General features: G+C 41.1%; 1 protein-coding gene across 2 annotated transcripts in view; it reads left to right on the top strand.

Moving 5' to 3' along the window:
- The window catches only part of FAM149A (family with sequence similarity 149 member A), a 76,330-nt gene that overhangs the window by 28,107 nt on the left and 25,930 nt on the right, over positions 1-22,293 (top strand). Inside the window, exon 1 of one of the 2 annotated variants that reach the window (XM_084625952.1) lies at positions 18,900-19,278. The exons of the other annotated variant lie outside the window; for it this stretch is intronic. Within the exon in view, the coding sequence (XP_084482078.1) occupies positions 19,085-19,278 (194 nt within the window). The 5' untranslated portion in view covers positions 18,900-19,084. Of the gene's footprint in view, positions 1-18,899; positions 19,279-22,293 lie in introns of those variants that run through there. 2 annotated transcript variants of the gene reach the window in all.

Below are 22,293 nucleotides of genomic sequence, written 5' to 3' on the forward strand. Positions count from 1 at the left end.
GAGATAAGTCGGGGTGTAGTTTGTAACCTTTAGCAATTTCTCAATTGAAAATTATTGGTCTTAACTGTCATTTTGTTGTTTTTGATGTTTTTTTTTAAGAATGAGGGCTCGAGCAAACTGCCAAGCAGAAAAGAGAACTGAAGCCTTTATCACCAAATTATAGTTTTCCCACTACCACATATTACTGGGTAGCAACAAGTTGAAGAAGTTTACTGAATGACCATTTTTGACTCTCTGTGATAGTTTTAAGTAGTCAATGGAAGGTCACCTTGTGTTCTATTTGGAATTGGCTGGTGACAAGAGTGCACTTGGATATTAGACTCGGAAAGGATTGGCATGTTAATGTTCTGGCGTCACTTGCCGTGGAAAAGGTTAAAAAGAGAAATAGCTAAATAATTAGTACTTCCCTCACAGACACCTATGCCATATTCATTGTGGAGGTGGAGCTATTCTGAAATTCAGCTGCCCTAGAGCAGAGAGGACTTGCCTTGGCAGCTGACTCTGCAACTTGCATAGAGAATAGTGTTCTTAACATTTTGCTTCAGTGGCCTTGTCCTGGGAACCCCATATACTTTCTGGTGGGTCTATATATGAGTTATTTCCATCAGGCCTATCAGCAGGACTCCCTGAGACCGGCTGATGATTGTGGAATGTACCATGGGCTCTCCTTCATGGGCTTTTTTTTGCCTTTTTTTTAATGGATGATTAAGGAGACATATCAACAGGCACCTCCTGGACTTCTCAGGCTTGTGTCTTGGGCCTTTGTAAAGCATGGTGGTAAGTTGAAAGACTCATGTATGGCTTTCTCTGTAAACATCTTTCACCATGGCCTCTGCTCCACCATGCACTAACAGGACCTAGCTCTAGAGTGGTAGAGAAGAGACTTTGAAATCCAAGCACTTTTCAGGATGATAGCCATTGAGACTCTCCCTGGTCCCCCTACTCACTACAGTTAGAGACCTCTGTACTGGAACAATACCTGAAGCCCGTGGCCCTCCTGCCACTAAATCCATGCTAGACAGCAGAACCTAAACAACCTAACTTTCCCATAAAAATTAATAAATAAACATTCAAACATGGCAGGCATGCCATCTTGATAGCAGAAGAAGATTATTGATCTTGGTTTGGGTAGTATATTATGTGTGGGTGAGTTATTTTCAAGTGTTTATGTATGAAAGCAAAGTGGGTATCTGCTAACAGTGACCTTATTCTTGTGTTTATGCAATTTAATGCAATGTTTGTGACAAGTAAAATTTTATCCATCCATAACTAGATCAGGGAAGTGACCCCAGACTTTACATGTAAAATTGGGAGATGAACAAATGAAGTCATTAGCTCTTTGTTGTATTGGCTTTCTTCAGAGGAAAATGAGAACCACCACACTGGATCAGATCAGTGATACAGCTAAAGTAGTGCCCTGTCTCCAGCACTGGCCACTAATAGATTCATAGATTGTAAAGGACAATTCTGATAATCTAGTTTGATCTTCTGCTTAACACAGGCATACAACTTCTCCAAAATAATTCCAGTTTGAAACAGGATTTCTTTTAGAAAAACATACAATCTTGATTTAAAAATTGCCAGTGATGGAGCATCCACTATGACCCTAGGGAAATCGTCCCTATGACTAATTATGCTCACTTGTAGAAATGTGCACCTAATTTCCAGTCTGACTTTGTTAGCTTCAGCTAGCCATTGGCTCTTTTTTATACCTATGTTGCTAGATTAAAGAGTTCATTATCAAATATTTGTTCTCCACATAGGTAGTTCTAGTCTGTGATCAAGTTGCTCCTTAGCCTTCTTTGTGCTAAGCTAAATAGATAAAAAAATCATTGAGTCTATCATTATGAGGCATGTTTTCCAATCCTTTAATCATTCTCATAGCTCTTCTCTGAACCTTCTCCAGTTTATCAACATCCTTCTTCATCTGCAGATGCCTGGACTAGAGATGATATTCCAGTAATGATTGCACAAGTGCCAAATACAGAAGCAATAATACCTCCTTGCTCCTACTTGAGATTTCTCTGTTGTATGCATCTAAGGATCACATTAGCCCTTTTGCCACAGTGTCACACTGGGAGCTCATGTTCAGCTGATTATCAGCCATGACCCCCAAGTCACTTTCAGAGCCACTGCTTCCCAGGATAGAGTCTCCCATCATGTAAGTGTGGCCTATTTTCTTTGTTCCTAGATGTGTACATTGATATTTAGCCATATTGAAACATGTTTGTTTGCTAGTGCTCAACTTATCAAGCAATACAGATTGCTCTGTATCAGTGACCTGTCCTCTTAATTATATACCACTCCCCAAACCTTTTTGTTCTCTTAAAACTTTATCATGATTATTTTGTTTTCTTCCAAGTAATTGATAAATATTTTATATAGCGTAGGGTCAAAAATCAATCCCTATGGGACTCCACTAGAAACATACATGCTCCATGGTGATTCCCCATTTACAATTACATTTTGAGACCTTGTATTTAGCTAGTTTTTAATACATTTAATGTGAAGCACGTTAATTTTTGTTTTAGTTTTTTAATCAAAATATAATGCAGTACAAAGTCAAATGCTCTGTAGAAGTCTAAATATATTACATCAACACTATTACCTTTATCAACCAAACTTGTAATTTCATCAAGAAAGTTTGACAGGATCTATTTAAACCCATGTTGATTGGCATTAATTGTATTACCCTCCTTTAATTCTTTATTAATTTAGTCCCATATTAACTACTCCATTATTTTGCCTGGGATCGATGTCAGCCTGACAGGCTTGTAGTTACCCAAGTTATCCTGATTATCCTCTTTAAATATTGGCAAAACATTAGCCTTCTTCCAATCTTCTGTGTTCCAAGAGTTAGTGGAAGGCAACATTAATTGTCCAATAAGCTCTGGGGCTAGCTGTTTTTAAACTCTTAAATCAGCAGGTCCAGATAACCTGCATCCAAAAATGTCTGACTGTGGTAGCTGCTGAGACGGAACAATGTATACAGTGGGGGTACTGAGAGCTGTTGAACCGAACTGTAAACCCTGTATAAGATGGAAACCCCTTCAAGCCAGGGACTGCGGTTGCACAGCGGGCACCTAAGCTGAGATGATAGTGGAATGGGATGAGTATCATCATCATGATATGACTACATGGCTGTTTTCCACCCCGGATATAGAACAATACTATTTATTGAACATATCTGGCTTTTCTGCATTTTTACTGATAATTCTACCGTTTCCATCTAGTAATAGACCAATATGATTTTCAGGATTTTTTTTTGTTCCTAATATACTTACAATCTCTTTCTTATTATCCTCAACTCTGCTGGCCATAGATTTTTTTTTTCCTGTGTGTCCTTTGTTTCCCTTACCAATTTTCTGCAATTCCTAGCTTCTGATTTATATTCATTACTATCTTTACTTTCCTTCATTTGTTACATATATTTCATTTTTTATAGCTGCCTCCACATCCCCTCTAAGCTTGGTTGTTTTTTTAACCAGTGCAGACTTTTCTTTATTGTTGCTTTTTGAGCATCTAATAAGCCATTCACAGATATTCACATTTTTCCATTTAAATTCTCCCCTATCCCCAGCTGATTTGGCTCATAATTGTTTTCAGCTTTGTGAAATTGGCCCTTTCTAAATTACCCAGATGCTTTGAACGAAGGTGTCAATCCCCAAAATAAGCAAATATACAGTAGTATGCCTGTGAGGATAGTTTTCAGTCTGGTATTCGGTATTATATGAACGGCGAGAAGGTCAGGGACATCAAATGTCTGAGGCATTGCACATTAAATATTGATTTGTTGGAGCATACTCACCTTGTGTGCATGTCTTGGGATAGCTGTGACTCTGGGACACAGGCTGTCCTGCTGCACCTCTGAATACCCCTCCAGATTAAACCAAGTTTTTGTCTGGTTTAGTGTTGCACACATGTTGGACCAAATTACCTCTGTGCTGTTGGTGAGCCTGGTACAGTGACCAAGGTATGGGCCTTCCTGTGCCTTGGCTGCCAGGAGCTAGTCTGGCTCCTTGCACAAGTTAGAGCAGACTCTTTCTCCGACCTTCTCCAAACATGGCTTGAGCACTCCTGCTGTGCTCAGACCTCCTGTGAGTGGTGGAGGTTTATTTGAAACAATTTAATGCAAACTCTAAAGTACATTGTTATCTTAGCTGCTCAGTAGTACCTGATATACAGTGGATCAAATAGTTCTGATGGTGGCCGTGTGATCATGGCTTTTTGGGTTAAGAAAAAGAGAAAAGAAAGATTTACTGACCACTTTGATATAATCATTATGTTGATAAAAGAAATCCATTGTATGCGAAAAGAATAGTAATTGTGTTTTCCCTGTATTTTATCATTGTATTCTTATTACTGATGTGCTTTGAAAGCCTTATGGACCATTTCCAAGAATTTTATTCAACCCTTTTTTTTTTTTCCCCTTCCCCCTTCAGTTCCAGGGACACTTGATCCTGCTGTAGTAAATGCTTCCTATCAGATCCCAAAGAAATAAAACACCTCTACCAAAACACTAATTAGCTTTCTTTGTTATTGTAGTTAATTAAGATGATTGCATTTTCTTGACATTAATTCATAATTTATGTAAAAATATGATAAAATGTCAGATTTGCCTTTAAAGATAAATGAACTCCTAAGTATGTATGCCTTATCTCAGTAGCGTTCAGAAGCTCAGTCTAAGAAATAATGTATATAATACATCATCTGACAGATGACCCTGTTGCTTTGGGAAATACAAGTTTTTTGCACCAAATCAGGATTAAAAAAGATATAAATAAAACATGCATGAGTTAATACTCAGCAAATGCTCAGGTTATTGCATATTAAAGTTTAATATTTGTTTTCAGGCAGTTTTGTTATCAAGTTTTTTTTTGTTTCCCATTTTCTATTTTCTGGGTAATGTTAGATTCAAACCGTGTACAGTACTTCAGAATGATGTCCAAACTTTGGCAGTCATTCAGCTGCGAGAAAGTTTTCAGACACCATTTGCATAGAATATGAATGAGGGCATGCAGGATTAGGCCATAATTGTGAAAGGCTAGTGCACTACCGACACAATAAAACAAAAGACAATAAAAATAGTTCAAAAGTATAAGCTAAAAGCAAATGTGTATGATGTTGCTATTCACCAGAAAGGAAGGAACTTAAGTTTACATTACAGGCCGCAAGACCTGGTGCTTCTGCTTGAGGAAGTGATCTGTAAGCACTTACTATCAGATGTGCCACTCATTACTATGAGCAGTCTTATTAACTTCCTTGAGACTATTCATAGTGAGCATTACACTTAGCAAAGTGATTCTGCGAAATAACAAATGTACTTTTAATCAGGTAAGCAAAAACAAACAAACAAAAAAAACTAGGTATCAATATTTATTCTTCCAAATTAGTGTCAAAGGATTTTTTTTCAATATTTAGTCTCCTTCGATAGATGTATCTATTGCTTTTATGTTAAAGACATCTTATGGTTCATTTGTTCAGCAAGATGACAAATGTTATAGTGGCTTTCATTCATGGATCTCAAAGCTCTCTCTAAAAATAAAATAAAAAAAAGTCTATGAGGCCAGTAATAGTAATATACTCATTTAGTATGTGGATAAAATGAAGCATAGAAAGGGTCAGTGACTTTCCCAAACTTGCATATCAGTACAGAAAAAGAGATCAGAATAACATTTCGTGGTACTGACCTCTAGTCCCCCTGCTATAACCCGTTACCGTTGCCAAGAATTGTAGTAGAGACACATGATAGGCCTGAAAGCTGCAAAATTCAGATCTGGATTTTGAATCCCCCTTTCACTCCCCCCCAGCCCACCCACACAGACTGAAGTTTTGTGGGAAGGGGGATCAGATCCAGGGTTTGGATGCAGGTCCATCTCTAGTGGAGAGTTAATATTTCAAGCATTTTAGCTTCATCACACAGAGTTCTGTGAGAAGGTAAATATCATCATTGTATTAAAGTTTCCTTTTAGCCATGTAGATGTTACTATGGAAGATACCCATGAATTTCTCCAGTGAAATATCAGTGCATACTGTTTCATTTTTATGAAACAAGAGTGACATCTAGTGACCATCTAGTTTTGTAACTATAACAGTGCTGTATTCTATACATAAACAGAGCTGTATTTTCAGCTAGTGCAAATTGGGTAGTTGCATTAACTTCAGTAGAGCTGTGTTGACTTAAATCAGCTGAGAATCTGACCCAGTATCTTCATATTGTGTCTACAAACAGGTTGAAAACTGACATCGGGTATCAGCCATGTGCTTTCCTGTTATTTAAAGTAATAAAGCTCTTTTTACAAATGCAATTACACTTCCCCCGAGTTTTCCCTTCATTTAGAACCCTGATATGACATCAGGACTCAAAGAGAGAAAACTCATGAAATGTCCAACGGCAAGATCAACTTTTCCCTTTTTCTTTCTCTGCCTATGTATTTCTAATCTGTTTATCACTGTGGGATGTAAGTGCCAAATACTCATTTAAAAAACAGTAAATTTCATATATAAGGGACTCCGCTCTCCATCTCCTTTATTCAGATGCTATTATGTAGAGTTTAATTTTATATATGTATCAGGAATTACGCTAGGTTCTTAAATCCTCATTATTGAGAGGCTTGTGTGGGGGAATAAAAATCCAGTTAAGTTTAAAACAAACAAAATTATTGGTGGCTGAGTGATTAAGGTGCTTGACTACAACCCTGAAGGTCGTGTTCAAGTCTCTCTTGATATCACACTTAATGGCCAGCTCCGGTTCACCCAGGTGCAAAATGAATACCTGATCCATTAGGCAATCAAAGGCAATTGTAAGGATGTGTGGGACTAGAACCTGGGTCTGCAGAGTCTAGGATAACAGATGTTTCCACATCACCAGAGAGAGACCATGCAGAGCCTCATCCAAGGAACACTTAAGTGCCATAGGAAATACCACCCGAAGGGTCCACAGTGAAAGCACCCTGCGGCCCTCTGCTTGGCCCATGATCACTATTTAACCTTGGAGAGTGTTCCAAGAAGTTGTCTGGGCAACCATACAGATTTCTGGCATTGGCTAGCCAGAAGGAATTGCTCTCAAGCTTCCCAAGAAAAATGCAGACATGCTACATCTGCACTGGAACTATGACTACTCCTTAGACCTGCATCCTGTGATGAAGGTCCTTTATGGATGGATCTATGCAATGTCTGAGCCAGAACTGGCAGCCCTTTGTTCATACATCCAGGAAAATCTGGCCTAGGGCTACATCCAGCACTCCACCTCCCTGCCAGGGGCTCTGGTCCTTTTCGTTAAGAAAAAGGATGGAATGCTATTCCTCTGTGTAGGCTTTCGGGCCCGAAGCCAGGTAATGGTCTGACACCGGTATCCCCTGCCCCTAATCTGAGAATTATTAGATCATGTATGGTCTTCCTGAATTTTCACCAAACTGGATCTCTGGAGGGCTTACAACCTAATGTACCTTCGAGCAGGAGACGAATGGAAGACGGCCTTTTTAACCTGCTGTGGGCACTACGAATATTTAGTAATTCCATATAGTCTGACCAATGCTCCCATAACCTTTCAACACTTCATTCTGGGCCAATATACAGTCCCGTATCTTGGTGACATACTTGTGTTTTCAAAGAACCCTGATCAACATTGTTACCATGTTCATTCCATCTGGAAAAGACTACGGAAGCAGAGTGTATATGTGAAACTGGAAAAATGTATCTGACCAATCCTCCACAGAATTTTTGGGTTATATCCTTTTCCCAAAGGGCATTAAGATGGACCCGCAAAAGATGGAGGCTGTCTGCAGCTGGGCAGTACCCAGGTCCTCCTGGGAGTTATAGGGCTTTCTGGACTTGCAAATTTTTAACCGATGGTTAATTCCAGGCTTCTCAGGGCAAATACCCACCATGACAAACCTCCTCTGGAAAGCCATCAAATTTGTTTAGGTGCCTGAAGTTCACCATGCCTTTAAATAGCTTAAGCCACTTTTATGACTGCTCCTGATCTAGCACATATGGACCTGTCCCAAGCATTCATAGTGGAGGCCGATGCATCCAGTGTTGTGTTTGAGGCCGTACTCATTCAGAGGTGCAGGCTACAGCAAGTGCTGTACCGCTGTTCAAACTCCTCCCAAAAACTCACCTCTGCTGAATGGAATTATGAAATATTAGACAAAGAACTGCTTGTGATTAAATCGGCCTTTGAAGAGTGGTGCCATCACCTCAAGGGAGTCTGACACCAGATGCAAGTCTTTTTCTGACCATAATAACCTTGATTAGCCTCATAAGGCTTGACCCTTAAACCAAAGACAGCTCAGGTAGGCATTGTTCTTCCCTTGGTTTGGTTTCATCATTACCTATCGCCCAGGAGCCAGGAATGGGAAAGCCGATGCCTTATTCCAAAAGGGTGAACATTACCAAGAGAATGAGGAGACTAACCAAAAACACCCTATCTCCTAAAAACTCACCATTTCCTTAGTGTTGCAATACATCAAGACCTGATTGACCTAACCCGATCTGCTTTGTGGCGTGATCTGTAAGCCCAGGAGGTGACTGAACAAATGAAAGTCAGAACCAAAATGCAATGATCCACACAGAACACGATCACATAACTCAATGGGCTTATTTACATTCCACCAGGGCGTCCCAGGCCAGAAGTGCGTCATATGTGCCATGATATTCCATTGGTGGGCTATTTTGGCTGCCTTAAGACTTCCTGCATGGCTTTCCATTTCTTCTGGTGACCCCATTTACAAGTTGAAGTCTGGGATTATGTTGATTCTCATGACCTGGGTGCACACACCAAGAGACCCCATGCTAAGCCCATTGGCATTCTCCTTATCTATAACCTGGGCCTCGATCACTCTGGATTTTCAGGAACTCCCTGACTCTGATGGCCACACAGTGGTCTTGACCATTGTGGACTAAGTGAACAAAATGATGCATTTCATCTCCTTTGGCTCCCTGCTCTCTGCTGAAGCAACGGCTCAGCTGCTAGTGGTGTGTGTTAATCCATCATCATGGGCTTCTGGACTGTATTATCTTGGACCAAGGTCAACAGTTTGTCTCATGCTTTTGGCATGAAATGCTCCGGTTACTTTTGCGCTTTTACCTCCTCTATGTACCACTTTCAGACAGATGGACAGACAGAGAAGGTGGATCAAGTACTAGAGCAATACCGAAGGTGCTTTGTCAACTACCATTCTGATAACTGTTCTCCCTCCTGTCTTATGCTGAATTCTCATACAACGATGCTGACCATGCCTCCCCATTTTTGCAAATTATGGGTTCCACCCAGCTTTGCCGGCAGCCTGCCCAAACCCAGCAGCCACTGGCTGTATCCAATGAATTAAACATATCCAGGAGGAGCTTAAAGACCACCATGAAGACATGAAAAAGGACTACAAGTGGTATGTGGACTATTGATGCCAGGAAGGCCCAGCTCTCGCAGGAGGCCAAATGGTCTGGCCTGCAGCAAAACATTTCTGTATGAACAGGCTGATCTGCAAGCTAGACCACCAGTTACTTGGACCATTCTGGATTTATCATCAAATCAACTCTGTAACCTTCAAATTGCAGCTCCCTCAATCCTTTAAGACATATCATGATTTCAGTGTATCCCTCCTGAAGCCTTATATGGAGGACCCTTTTCCTGACCGGTCCCAACAGCCACCCCCACCAGTCCAGGTCCAAGGGCATGAGGGTAGTCCATATTATCCTGTTCTCTTAAACTGCAGAATGGGAGACTGTACTAGCTTAGTGACTGGGAGGGTTATGATCCTGAAGAGCATTGCTGCTGCCCGTGTCATGCCCTGACCTGGTGAAAAGGTTTCCTCAAGACCAGCTGGATAAAACAGGCCTGAGGCCAACCCCAAGGAAGTGGTGAGTATAATGTATTGATCCATGTGACTAGAACCCAGATCTGCAGAGCCTGGGACATGTGATGTTGCCACCAGGAGACCATGCACTACCATATCCAAGGGGCACTATGGAGATTAGGTGCAGGAAGTACCGTCCAGAGTGACAGCAATCTATGACCCTCTGATTGTCCCATACTTGCTATTTAAACGTAGAAGGTACACCAGGAAGTTGTCTGGGCAACTACACAGATTTCTGGCCTGCTGTGACTCCAGACCTCACCTCTTTTCCTGATTTCCAGTCTCCAACCCCTGCTTGACTCTCTCTTCTTCTTGCCTCCTGATTCCAGCCTAACTACCTCTGATCTCTGGCCTCTGACCCTGCCTTGACTCTGACCCTGACTCTTGCTTATTGATCTTGGCTCTAGTGATTATTCTGATCCCTGCTTGCTGACTTCTGCCTTGTAGCCATCCTTGACATGTGGGTTGGCCCAGCTGTGACTGCTAGGCAAGACTGCCTATGCCCTGATCCCTTACAGTCAGACATGATGCTGGCCATGTCACTCCCCTGGGTATGCTGACTGTGAAACTGACCTGTCTTCACTGTGTCAGCCCAGTGAACCATTGACTTGGGGGAACTTTGAGTTTGACCGTGCCAATGACCATACTCTTAGTATTGCCGAAGTGTGGTACCCTACGTCACCCTCCCCACATTGTCCAAATCAAATAAGATTGTTGCTATTGTGATGCTGTCCACCTCAAGCCATTCTTATCTATTCCAATCTCTCTTCTTGAATTTAAAGTACTACTTCCTTTCTGGTCTTCCTGATTGTTTCCCCTTTAGTTTGTCCAAAATTAGATGTGAAAATGATCTGACACCTCTCTCTTATTATTTTCAGTCCCTCTTCACTGGCTTTCTCTTGCTTTCTGTAACAAATCCAAGCTCCTTTGAGGCCATGCACAACTCAAGCTATGTCTATACTAGCAGCGCTTTACTGGTCTAGGAATACCGGCACACTTCAGTGACAAAGCACTCCTCACATGGCTACAGCTATATTGGCAAAGGTGTGCTTTGTACCAGTATAGTAAAACCATCCCCTACACGTGAAGCAAGCTACACCAGTAAAAGCACAGATTTGCCAGTGTAACTGTGTCTACGCTACAGATGTCTGTCAGCATAGCTGCGTCAGTCAGTGATCACACCTCTTTACACCCCAATCAACATATATATCTACTGGCAGAAGTCTGTAGCATAGACATAGTCTTAGTTTTTTGCATCTCTCTCCATTTGCATTTATTTTGATGCTCCTCCACCTCCTCTTCACTCTTCCCCTCACCTCTTCATTCAGCTTAAGCCACAGGTCTAACAACCTCCTTCATTTCTTCCTCACATGTTCTTCTCCTCACTTTCTTTTATGTGGCTCCTAAGTCTGGAACTCCTTTCTTGACCTTCTCTGTCATCTCTCCACTCTGTCAAGTCCCTCACATATTGTGAGATCTATAAACCTTACTTTCCCCTGCTAAATAGTGAGGCTGAAGGGAAATAATGAAACTCTCAATGCTATATGCATTAATCCCTAAAATATGAATCATGCGATCTTACTGTAATCACCCTCATTCTCTCTTCCTGTTCTCTCTCCTTCCCCTGTCTGCCCAGGAAGGACTACAGAGGAAAGCAGTCTGGGAATTATAGTGAATCACAAGTTAAATATGAGTCAACAGTGTAGCACTGTTGCAGAAAACGCAAACACCTGGGATGTACATTCTGGGATGTATTAGCAGGATTGTTGTAAGCAAGACACGAGAAGTAATTCTTCCACTCTTCTCCATGCCGATATTGCCTCAACTGGAGTATTGTGTCCAGTTCTGGGTGCCACATTTCAGGAAAGATGTGGACAAATTGGAGAAAGTCCAAAGGAGAGCAACAAAAATGATTAAATGTCTAGAAAACTTGACCTATGAGGTGAGATTGAAAAAACTGGGTTTGTTTTGTCTGGAGAAGAGAAGACTGAGAGGGAACGTTATAACAGTTTTCAAGTACATAAAAGGTTGTTACAAGGAGATGGGTGAAAAATTGTTCTCTTTAACCTCTAAGGATAGGACAAGAAGCAATGGGTTTAAATTGCAGCAAGGGAGGGTTATTTTGGACATTAGGAAAAACTACCTGTCAGGGTTGTTAAGCACTGGAACAAATTGCCTAGAGAGGTTGTGGAATCTCCATACTTGCATGTTTTTAAGAACAGGTTAGACAAACACCTATCAGGAATGGTCAAGTTATTACGTTCTGCCTTGAGTGCAGGGGTCTGGATTAGATGACCTACTGAGGTCCCTTCCAGTTTTACACTTCTATGATTCTATGTATCTGTACCTGCGCTGGTCAATTTCTTCTTAACTAGATAGTAAGCTTTTCAGGGGAGGGACTGTTTTGTCCCCTCTATAGCACTGCAAACGTTTATTGTGTAGATAATAATGTACCGAGCCTAACTTAAGTTTTAAATACAGTTGTGAAGGTTTTGTATTTCTATTGGGACTGTAAATTCAAGTGGCATTCCCATTTGCATTATTTTGATAGTGATTTTGTCCTATATGTCCTTTTAATTTATTTATTTATTTTTAAGTTTTCACAGGGTAGCTTTACAGACAGCCTTTTTTCACTTCCCTTTTCTATCTGTAATTCTCCATATCTTGAACTTCCTCTTTGGCAAACTATAGCATGTATGTTCCAGCCTGCAATAAATCATATTAGAGTCACTAAACATTTTTCTTCTAATATTTTGTTTCCTTTGGCACCCACTTGTTCAGATGATATGATAGTCTATCATTTCCATAATCTTATTCTTCTTATTTATTTCTTGATGTAACAGAGCTGTAATTTTACCATCTTCATTCTAGAAATATATTTTCTTTAGGTCTTTGCAAACCACTATAAAATGCATATTTTAAGGCACAAGATATAATTTAAGAGGGGAGAAAAAAAGGAAGTTGAGGTGACTGCAGTTGTTGTTTGAGGTGTGGAAGCTCGCCACTGATTTCTTCTTATGGTTTCACTTTGTAGCGTAGTTAGTTATCTAACATCTATTATAGTATACTCTCTGAGGATACAGGAGTTTAAACAAGGCATGATATTGCAGTTATCCTACATATGCGGCATCTGCAGTTTCCCTCCCCACCACATTCCCCACACACTAATAGTTATTTCCACAGGATTCTCCCATCAGCAACATTGTATTTGTCCTGCTGCAGAGTATTATTTCCTTGGATGTGCTTGCAGCAGTAGCAGCTTGAAGATGATTAGTCAAAACTAGTTTAATTTACACTACTGTAGCCAGTGCTTCTGGGAAAATATTGCTCAACACTGCATGGGCAAATTCATGTTGATTGTTAATTTTCTTCTGCTGCTTAGTATGCTGTAGTGGAAGAAAAAGAGAAGATTGCATGTGGTTGCCTTGCCCTTTATGGACAGTTAGTGTGCTCCTGAATTCACCTGTAAAGACCTCGTGTTGCCACACCCTATTTCTCTCTAATGTGCTTTGTCACCACTCTAAAGATTGCTTGAAGCACTGTAGTTCCTGATAGGTTTCAGAGTAGCAGCCCTGTTAGTCTGTATTTGCAAAAAGAAAAGGAGTACTAGTGGCACCTTAGAGACTAACCAATTTATTTGAGCATAAGCTTTTGTGAGCTTATGAAAGCTTATGCTCAAATAAATTGGTTAGTCTCTAAGGTGCCACTAGTACTCCTTTTCTTTTTGTAGTTCCTGACATATCCAAGAACCCTAATTTTAAAGATTTTATGCTCCTTTGTTTCCTTTCCTTTGCTCTGAGTATCCATTTCTCTTGGAGATCACCCATACACTTCCATATATTCTCACCATAGAAGTTCCAAGTACTTTTTGTACCCTTCCTCTAATGACCCCAATTCTCTATCACAGCCATACACTTCTGTTAACTCATTTGAAAATGTCAGTAGTCTCTGTTTTCCTGTTTAGAGACCTTCAAGTGCTCCACAACTTTCCCCTAGAAACTTTTACCACACCTCTCTTATAGAGATACCCTGTGTTACTCCATTTCTTTTTAAATGCTTGATGCTTTTTGCACACCACTCAGAAGCCTTCCTGTGCACTTTAAACACATTTTCAGTTTCCTTATATAATTCAACATCCCCTGTGAATATCTCTTCTGCACCCCTCCTGTTTAATATTTCATTTAAGTGCTCCTGCTTTGTAGATGCTCCTCAGTGTTTTCCTGAATCTGTCCATTTGCTAAGATTCCTACATGCTCACAAACCTTCTTTTAGAAACTTTTGAGATATTTACACATTCCCCTAAAGTGTTCCCTTATGTGTTCCCGGACCTATTTCAAAGGTATATATTGTATTGCATTTGTAGCATCTAGAGGGCTCAGTCATACACCAGGCCCCCATTGGGCGAAGCATTGTACAAACACAAAAGAAGACAGTCCCTGCCTTCAGGAGCTTACAATCTAAAATTCCCTCATGCGCTCCTGACCTCTATGTAAAACACAGCAGTTCTGTACTCTTTTATATAAACCTCTGGTGCTCTCTTGCACCCTTCCTATAGAGAGCCCAGTATTCTCTCCTTCTCTCCCATCCACAGAGTCTTCCATGAGTACTTCAGCACCCTCTGTGCAACTTCTTTGGCATTATGCACTACCATACGCTTCTGCTCTCTCATTTGAGGCCCTATATTCTCCTCTACATCAAGGTGTTGAAACAAAACAGAGTAAAAAGGAACATGGAAGGGTTCTAAGCCCATGAAAGGGTACAGTAGAGCCTACATAGCATGCAGTCTTCATTTTCTCTGAGCCAGCAAAAGGTGCTGTGCACCAACTCCACACAGCTGGGCTTCAGCTGGCATTCAGGACACATACTGAGGGTGGGGATGGAGAGGAAGCAATCACTCTATGCAGAACACTTTACTCCAAGACTGAAGGATATTGAGACAGGAGTTAATGATGCTTCAACCAGCATTGACTTCCACACCAAACTCCTTCCACTTGGAGGGATTGGTAGAAACTCTAATGACAGTACAGGTCATGAAAGGCATGCTGTCGGGTGAGTGGCGAGGAAGCAATGTGGAGGGCCCAGCACATGCAGAGGCCTCAAGACCTATGGGTTCTTTCTCTCTTGTCTTCTTTAAGGCAGGGTGTAGCCCTTAATGACCACTGAATGATATTTAACATCTTATCCCTCCTTGGGAAATTCACTGCACTCCAACCTGTGCAGGTGCTCCATGCCCTGCCTCCCTCTTTGGGTGAGGGGATTTTTGTCCTCCAAGCCGCTGTATAAGTCTCCTGTGCAAAACCCTTTTACTTGAACTCCATGTAGGGGATGAAGATTTGGCCCCCTTTCAGCCACAATTCTGTCCTCTTCCTAGTCCATTCACTAAGTGTTGTAAGATACCATGGTAACCATGTCCTAATTGCTGCTTTCACAATTGCTACCGCTAGTGGAGCTCCACAGGGGAATTATGGCTTTAGTGGTTCCTCCCTTTGTGATCCATCTGACTCAGCTTCCCTGGTTCCCCTCAGTATTTGTGATATCCAAGTAGAGGAAAAAAATAATTAGTTTTACCTGGTGAAAATCGCCCTGTCCACAATATCTCAGGCAACCAAATGGAATTTTTGTCAAATTTTTCCATAAAATTAATCTCTGGACTGACCAAATATGAAAAATGTCAGCCTCAGGGTGTGGTGTTGTGGTTTTTTTTGTTTTGTTTTTTTTTAAAAAAAGACTGTCACCAGCATCTGTAAATTAGGGTCTTATAACTGAAGTGACTTGTCGATAAGAGCTGCTGTATTGTGTTTGAGCATAAGCTTTCGTGAGCTACAGCTCACTTCATCGGATGCATACTGTGGAAAGTTTAGAAGATCTTATTATATACACACAAAGCATGAAAAAATACCTCCTCCCACCCCACTCTCCTGCTGGAAATAGCTTATCTAAAGTGATCACTCTCCTTACAATGTGTATGATCATCAAGTTGGGCCATTTCCAGCACAAATCCAGGTTTTCTCACCCCCCACCCCCACCAGCAACCACATACCACACAACAGAACCACTAACCCAGGAACCTATCCTTGCAACAAAGCCCGTTGCCAACTGTGCCCACATATCTATTCAGGGGACACCATCACAGGGCCTAATAACATCAGCCACACTATCAGAGGCTCGTTCACCTGCACATCCACCAATGTGAGATATGCCATCATGTGCCAGCAATGCCAGCTACGTAAAAGAATCAATGGACACAAATCAGATGTCAAAAATTATAACATTCATAAACCAGCCGGAGAACACTTCAATCTCTCTGGTCACGCAATTACAGACATGAAAGTCGCTATTTTACAACAAAAAAACTTCAAATCCAGACTCCAGCGAGAAACTGCTGAATTGGAATTCATTTGCAAATTGGATACAATTAACTTAGGCTTGAATAGAGACTGGGAGTGGCTTAGTCATTATGCAAGGTAACCTATTTCCCCTTGTTTTTTCCTACCCCCCTCTCCAGACATTCTTGTTAAACACTGGATTTGTGCTGGAAATGGCCCAACTTGATTATCATACACAATGTAAGGAGAGTGGTCACTTTAGATAAGCTATTACCAGCAGGAGAGTGGGGTGGGAGGAGGTATTGTTTCATGCTTTGTGTGTATATAATAAGATCTTCTAAACTTTCCACAGAATGCATCCGATGAAGTGAGCTGTAGCTCATGAAAGCTTATGCTCAAATAAATTGGTTAGTCTCTAAGGTGCCACAAGTACTCCTTTTCTTTTTGGGAATACAGACTAACACAGCTGTTACACTAACACCACAATACAGGTTTCAGAGTAACACTCTGATAAACAAAGTAGCCACCTAGTGGCAGTATAAAACTACATTATAGTTTAGAACAAAGCAAATATTTCTCATTTATACTTAAAGATGTACAGTTCATAAGTTGCATTTTGTTAATGTCTTTATTCATCATGGCTTACAATTAAAATTATGTTGCAATGTTCTTTTGTGCTTATTGTCTGGATTGTATAATTATTATTATTTAGTGTTGTAGTGGTTCAGAAGAATCTGTAAAGTAAATGTTTTTCAATCTTATATGTGAGGATAACTGTATTAGTAAACATTAGAAATATTTCTGCATACTTTCCTTTTCATTCCTGTCTCTTAAAACAAACCAAAATAAAAAAAATCCTATATCTAAATATTACATTTTCAAGATCTAAATAATATTTTAATATAGCTTAGCAAATTGTTATATATTCCTGCTATTTTAGCAGTTTATTTTTAGCTCCCCTAAGACCTCTCCCTTTCCTGGTAGTGCTTGTTTATGGCGAGTTGTACAGTATTTATCTGAGATGTACATGTTTTGTTGGAACCTGTACACTGGTAGCAGTGGGAAGTGCTCGGGTGTAAATATACACCTTCCCCCATTGCCTGTAGCATGAAAATTAGCTATACTTTAAACTGGGATAGTGAAGGGGGAAACTGGTGTGGATTAATTTATCTGAGATGGCCCTCCTTCTGCCCCCACAGAAGGATTTTGAGGGAGAGGCTGCTAGCCAACTCTTTGCTCTGGATTGACTCATTTTCCCAAATTCATTAACTCCTGCAAAGGAAAGCCAAGGCCTGATGTAGTGTTATCTGGTGCTTCGCCTTTCTCGTGCATCAAACCAAGCATAGTGGAATTGTTTCAGAAACAACTGGGGAAATTCGGGTAGGGGTGGGAGTGTGTGGAATTGTTTAAGGCATATAATTAGTACAGAGAAATTTTTAAATGGTACAGTTTGGAAATACTCAATAGGCTACACCTGCCAGTCCCATGGGCAAGCACAGGAATTTTGTAGTGAATAAACTGCATTAGAAACTCGTTTCTGAAATAAACCTTCATTTAAAGTCAGTTGGTGGAAATCTCCCTTGGAATTTCTTTATTAAATCATGCTTTTGAAATAAAAATTCTCACACTTAGGCAAAGGAGGAATCACCATAATTCCCCAGAGTGACACTAATTATCTTATTTTCTCCATATATTTATGGTTTACTGTGCATTAAGGATGTGCATGCATTCTTGTTGCCTGGACTGATGCTGTAGCTCCCTCCAACTCCTATGCCTGGTACTATTTTCTGAACAAGAGTATTTTTAACTCCTGTTTGTAGCAATTGTCCCTACCTCTGTTGTTTTTTGTTTTGTTCTTGCATTTTTCCCTTCCACATAAGGTGGGCCAGATTCCACCACTAGGATTCATTGAGTAGTATCTTTCTTTTTGAGTCACCCTGTCATTCAGTAGGGTTATGAGGACAGTAAAGTGCTACTCGATGCTGGCTGAATCTGGATTCTGGTGAGTAGTCCATCAGCAGCCTTGTCCTGAAAATCCTGTGAAGAAGGGGCAGAAGGAAGACAATGGACTTGACCTGCACAGGTGTATGTGAACCACTGGTTTCCTTTCTTAAAACTCACAGTTTAATTGGTCATTGTGTGTGAGATCTTCCTGCTTGTAGGTGGGATGGGAAAGGGGGGTGGGGTGGGTGGAAGGACTTGGCCTGCGTACCTTACGATGGTGGGTATGGCTTTTCCTATTGGCTCAGAGGAGGGTGGGGAACTGCCAGTGCTGCAGCACCCCTTGGCTTGAAGTGGTTTCCATTATATACAGGGTTAACAGTTTGGTTCAATAGCTCTCAGCACCCCCCCCCCCATACAAATTACTCCAGCCTGCCTGGGGGATGGGTAGGGCTTTGTTGGGTTTAGGGGGCATTGGCATTAGGGCATTAAGGCTCTTGTTCCTGGAAGGGGGAGAATAATTGGTAGGAGGGAAGGGGCCTGTGTGTGGGGTGGGGTGTGATGGTGATGGGGTAGTGGTCAGGGCTCTCCCTACTGCGTGAGAAAAGAGGGCAGGGTCTGGCAGCTGGATGGGTCGGTGGGGCGGGAGGTGGGGGCTGTTCGGGCAGTGGAGGAGGCTGGCTCGAGTGGGGTTTCCGGGCGCGTGGGCCCGCGCGGCGCAGTGTCTGCCCAGGGGAGAGCTGCGCCCTGGGCAGAAGGAGCCGCCCAGCCCCGCTTACTGCAGCTGTCGTGGAATTCCGCTCCCCGCCACCTGCGGCCCTCGGGAAGGGGCGCTCAGAGCCCGCAGCGAGCGGAGGGTGAAGCTCCAGCGTCTCCGGAGCAGCCCGACCCCGCAGACCCCTTTGCCACCCCCTCCCGGCCGCCCCCGGCCTCTCTCCCGACGGGAGATGGAGGGTCACAATGAGAAATGACAGGGGGGCGCCGCTTGCGGCCGCCAGGACAGGAAGGGACCCTGCTGGGCTGCTGCGAGCCCGGGCGCCGCTCTTCTCTGCGCCTTTCATGCGCGTGGCTAGCGGGGTGCGGCGCCCCTGCCCCCCGCCCGTGACTTCCGACCCGCCGCGGCCTGCCCGAGATCCAGAGCTGGTGGTCGTAGGGTAAGGCTGGAAAACACGGGGGGCTGCGGGCGCGCCTCGGGGCACCCTCCCTGCGGAGACTCCGGCCTCAGCCTCCGCGCGTGTGCAAGCGGAGGTCGGAATTCCCTGGGGCAGGGCGTGGGCAGGGCTGTGTTACACGTGTCCAGTGTGTGTGTATATCTGTATACAGCCTATTACGAATAGGGTACGTGAATGGTGTATAAAATACATGGTGGGGTGGCAGCAAGATGTATTGGTGTAAATTTGGCATGACTGTATTACCGACAACGAGTCATCTCAAAGAGTCACCGGTAAAACCTTGAAAGCATACCATCAAGTGTTTTTCCTGGCGAAAAAGCCCGTTTTAGAGCACTTGCATTTTTTTTTATTATTGTTACTTTTTCATACCTCAGCCTGTAGCTCCATGCTCTCCCAGTGCCAGGAGAACAACTCACACAGACCTCTGAGGGAGCAAGAAAATCTCTTACATTAAAAATTCTGTACAAATAGATTTTGTTTATACATACAAATGTCATGATTTCCAGGTCAGTATCTCAGCGCCTTTTGGGAATCTCTCCTTTTGCAAAGTATGAGGTTCTTTTTCTAGCATTCAGGAGGCACAAGATATCTGACCATGAATACCATCGCCATTGTAGACTGACTGTTGTCCAACTGGCGCTTCAGGTCATTTTAAGCATAGGCATGTGAGGTGTGAGTTTCACATCTCGGAAGAGAAAAAAGGAAACATTTCTGTGGCCAGTGGATTTAATTAAAATAATGGTGTCTGTTTTGAAGCTGTTCAGAAGTTTGGAATTTAGAATTCTCTGGGGAGATAGATTAAAGAGCAGAGTGCAGCTGAGGCAGTCAAAGGTTCATGATAGATGCAGGATTAAATAGGAGGAGTGTACATGTATGTAATAATTTTTATGTCTGATTAGTGATTTGATTCTGTATTTGACCCTTGTTCTTTAGAAATAAACAAATATGTCCAATTGAAATCAGTGGAAGGCCCACATTTGGAACAAGGGTAGAATATAGCTCAAAGTGACTGTTCTTATTTTAATTTAAGGCTTTAGTTGCTCCTGTCATTCTTAACAGAACTCTTCTCATAACCATAGACAGTGGCTTTATGCATTATATTAAATCCCAGTCAACATTAAGACAAATTGGAAAATAGTATGGCCGATCATATAATCTTTACATGGGTATTACTTAAGGTAGGAATTATACATCTCAGAAAAGGTTGCAGGACTGAGCCTGTATATTGTGTTTACAAATGCGTGTATTTCTTCTAAAGAGATTTTAGTTTTTTTTCTGAGCAAGGTGATTTCTCTAAAGAAAACTATATTGTAATATTACATGCAGTGTTAGTTATCCAAGAAAAATGTCTAAGAAATATCTGCATCAAAATAGAACACAGTTGTCCCATCACGCTACCATTCAAATAGTGCTTTGAACCCTCTCCTGTCTGTGCAAAATATTGTATGTGTGTTCTGAATATATATATTTATACTTCATAAATTGCTATATAATGATTTAACAACAATACTATGTTGAATAGAAATTGTGTGTTCAAATTTAACTAAAAGTAAGTATTAAAATTAAGATGTTATCTGAGATTATATTAATATGGCAATATTGGAAAAAATTACTGTTGTATTTTATGGGGTTTTTGGAGAGAGATGAGGTTATATTACTGTGTGTGATCTAAGGATGAGAGGGGTTTTTTGGAGTATTTCTGATTTTATTGTCTGCTGGCTGAGGTAAATTGTTTCATGAATTTAACTATTTAAGGCTGCTAGCTGGCAGAGTAATGTTATTTGTATATTAGTATTAAGGTCGCTGAGTGATTGTTATAAGTTTAATGATTGTCAGGGTACTCTTGTCAGAGTTGTTATACGTGAGTTCTCAGTGTTGTATGTTCTAAAGGGATCAGTTTAATTTATCAATTGTACAACTGAGTTAGATTATAGCCATTTAGGATTGTAAACCAACAACTACTCCAGTTAAAAAATACTAACTTTTCTCTCCACACTAAGATATTGTTGTAGAAATAGCAATAAAGCAACAGTATAGTTTTCCTCATCTGTGTATTTTAAAATATGTAGTTTAAGGTTTATAGACTCTTTAAGTTATTGAGGGTGGCGACATAGAACTACATTTTATAAATAGCAATCAAAATGAGTCAGAAGATCAGTACTAACATTTGTTACATTGGAAAGGGCAGAGTAATGAAAAATGTTATGGCCTATTCCCTAATGCAAAAGTCATGGTGCTTTTTGCAGCTCATGAAAATTTTGATATGTGCATGTTTCTTGATATTTAACTAGCATTTCAGATTTCCTAATGAAAATGTTAAGTTGACTGTTTAAAGACTCTTTGAAAAGGTCCTTTTCCACTTAGTAGCATATTTGTAATTTATCTTCCTGCAGACTTTACAGGCAGTGAAACCAGCTGCAGGTTAATGATTGAACAACAAAATTTATTTAACTAAGTACTGTCTGAACAATTACTGTTTTGTGCTTTTGAAGTACCTCTGGTGACGGGAGGGAATACTGCATGAGTGTTTTTCCTGTGGTTTCTGCATGGCAAAATGCAGGGTAAAGAAATGCTTGAAGAATAACATGTAGATTTCTGTAAAGATTCATACCACTCTTAACATAAGCCTTCAATTCCATTAAAACTACACTCACATTTTATTCCTCAGGAAAGCTCTTGTAAATTGACTTACTGTATCTTAAAATTGTTTGAGCAAACATTTTTGTTAATTAACACTTTTAAGGAGTTGGCCGAGATGGAAATTCAAGTCATTGTTCAGAATACTGAATATAGAATAGTCCAGATACTTTTCAGCCAGTGTTCCTGTCTAGTGGTGAGAGGTGCAATCATACAGTCGTTGGTCCAGATCCTGCAAATAAGCTGTTGGAGTCTGTAAAGAAAAATAGGTTGCAGGAGATGGAAAATAATACTTTTTTTTCCTATAAATGGACCAAATGCAAAGCTAATTTATTTTATTTTTTTCATTGCTATCTTGGC

This window comes from Lepidochelys olivacea, assembly GCF_965140295.1.
Source record: "Lepidochelys olivacea isolate rLepOli2 genome assembly, chromosome: 4".
Classification (NCBI taxonomy): Eukaryota; Metazoa; Chordata; order Testudines; family Cheloniidae; genus Lepidochelys; species Lepidochelys olivacea.